The sequence below is a fragment of the Rhinoderma darwinii genome, chromosome 12 (genome assembly GCF_050947455.1).
Source record: "Rhinoderma darwinii isolate aRhiDar2 chromosome 12, aRhiDar2.hap1, whole genome shotgun sequence".
Lineage (NCBI taxonomy): Eukaryota > Metazoa > Chordata > Amphibia > Anura > Rhinodermatidae > Rhinoderma > Rhinoderma darwinii.
In genome coordinates this window covers 16678074-16680735 of record NC_134698.1, presented here as the reverse complement: position 1 = coordinate 16680735, position 2662 = coordinate 16678074, and the positions used below count along the sequence as shown (strand labels likewise).

General features: G+C 44.4%; 1 protein-coding gene across 1 annotated transcript; it reads right to left on the bottom strand.

Annotated features, from left to right (window-relative positions):
* Positions 1–633: 633 nt before the first annotated feature.
* Positions 634–1708, bottom strand: LOC142664414 (TOG array regulator of axonemal microtubules protein 1-like). The gene is made up of 3 exons (XM_075843485.1): positions 1572–1708; positions 1385–1490; positions 634–909 (listed from the first exon to the last, which is right to left on the bottom strand). Exons 1-3 carry the CDS (start codon positions 1706–1708, stop codon positions 634–636), a joined length of 519 nt encoding a protein of 172 aa, XP_075699600.1.
* Between the last annotated feature and the right edge of the window lie 954 nt (positions 1709–2662).

The following is a 2662-nucleotide window of genomic DNA, read 5'->3' as shown; positions in this document are numbered from 1 at the left end:
ATAAACATCAACAAGAACTATAGAAATCTATATGAGACATGAAGATACTGATATAAGATATATTTACACGGCTACATGAGTTATCCCCAATCTGTCTTTAGAAAAGCAGAGTGACCCCCAGTACAGCCGCCCCTGCAGATCCCCCAATACTTGTCACACAGGTTTTATGACTTGTAAATGGCAACGCTGAATAATAAGAATAAAATGTCAGCGCTTCTGTCTTCTCATGTCTGAGGAAGGTTCTTCAAGAGCCAAAATCAGCAGCTTCCATTCATTATGAAGCATTCACTTGCCACCCTTCTATTTCCATTGGTTTTACATCTGAGCTCCTAATAGCAGTCCATGGACATTGTGTATATAGTCTATATGAAGGTATCTCACCTGGCTTCAGGGCAGCCATCTTGGGCAGACCGGGTGATGGCTGGTATAGCCCTGTCAGTTATGCCTCTGCCACCAGACAGGATGTAATCGGCTCCGCTCCTCCGCACGATGGTGTATAGTTGTTTGGCTGCACAGGATCTCACTGTCGAGTTAAGATGACTGTAAAAACAAAAGGGTAGAAAGGGTTAATATAGAATTTATTGTTTGGACTCAATAAAAAACTTTTAGACAATTTCTCATATCTTTATCGTATTACAATATGACACTGATTGTATTCAACATGTAGAAATACCTTAACCCGCCGTCAATGAGGGCGGCGAGCGCTCTGCCCGGGTGGATGTTACGGGCCATGGAGGACAAGGCCTCCTCTGCTGCGTCACGGAGAAAGGTGTTACATTCTCCGCTCTTCTGCAGAAGGAGACGGACGGAGATGTTAAGTCCGTATAGCATCTTGTCCTGTAGCCCCTGAAACATGTCACCTAGGCAGACCATGGCAGCTCTGGACACCGCTGATCTTAAATTCTTCACCTGTAGGTAAATCAAAGAAGAACGGGTCAGATCAGTAGGAGAAAGAAAAGTTGACAAACAAAGGATCTCTGTTATCAAAATTGTCAATGGTAATGTTTCATGTTAAGGACAAGGCTCCTATAGAATCTATAGAATCGGAGCAATTTAATTTAGACATAATTTGTCATATTGTGCCAATCTAGGGGATTTTGGCGCAACGTAAATTACATCCAAATTGTTTTTAATAACAATTTAACAATAAAGTATTTTTTATTTTTTACATCTATAAAACACACTACTTTTCCTACTCCCCCTGTTCCTTCAATCATAGATTTTGCTTCTGTACAATGCTTCCTACCCAGAGATCCTAAATAATATGGAGTTGAGTCATTTCTGGTCCCACATCACCAGCACCCTCACCATACACATCAGATGTAAGACTGAATTTAGGATCAGTGTATAATAGAAGTGACTATTATTAGAGGTGTATAATAACCTCATGGGTGACGGCGGCATGCAGCTCTTGGATCCTCAGTGCAGCAATATCCTGATGATGGACAGAGAGGGAGCGGACGACCTGTAGACCGGCGATCTTCTTCTCCCTGTAGATGATACATAGGACTTAGTGATATAAACTGCACATTATATCTGTTTCTACCCATCCTCTGTGTCATTGTCCTCACCAGTCGTTCTTGCTCAGCAGCTCCAGGGCTTCACAGACGGCCATCTTGGGCTTGGAGAGGCGCTTCACTTCTGGTCTCTCCATGGGCTGAGCGTGTACAACTGCGTAGTAATAAATGTAGAATGACTGATATGACATGAACGCTGATGACGTCTTCAGAATAAGTTTGCCGACACTCGCTGAGCCCTTTAGACCAGTCAGAAGGGTCAGGAGGGGTCATGTGATCCATGTTGACCATTTTTAAAACCCTTCCTGCTTTGTACATGTCTATGGGGGCAGGGTAGCGCCCGCACGTGATTTATCTATTGGCTTGTAGTTGGCCAAGGGGGCTCAGTGAGGGATGGCACAATATTGACTACCACAATAGGGACTGTTTAGTGGGAGCAGCCACCAGGTCCATGATATAGATGCTCAGCGCTCGGGTATGTCGGGTGTCTGATGTCCTTTATGATTATCGTTTATTATCTATATAATGGAGTAAAGTAGAAGTACCTGGATGACTGATGGAACCATTTGTCTGCGCCACTAAACTCTTCCCCATCTGTACTGCCGGCAGCTTGGTCTTCCCTTCTCCGGACATGCTGTTCTTCTTGTCCTTGGGGACGGGAATACGGGACTTCTTACACCCCTGTATATGTGGCTGCTCCGCCATGTAAGCAGGAGATGCTCCATCTGTACAGAATGGAGACAGTTCTATATTAGTCCTGCAATTCCTGATTTCTCTCTGCACTTCCACGCTGGATGACTGCAGATATTCTATGAGCCGTGTAACATATTCCAGACTCAGGAGAATTGTTCATGTGTTTCCTACATGAGCTGTGAGTAGCGATACAATAATATACATCAGTAGTGATGGCCGCCGTCCTCCCGCGCTGGACGCAGGAATATAAGGGGAGTAACTATAGATCTATATAATGTCACATATTAGTAGAGAAGACGGGGAGAGACTTCTCCTCCTGATAGAGTTCCCCTGTAATGGACCTGTAGTGTAATAGATATAGGTCACCAGTACTGACTACTTACATGGCGCTGCAGACGTCAGGTCCGGACATTTCTCCTGACATTGAGCAATCGGGGGAAATTTCAGGCGGT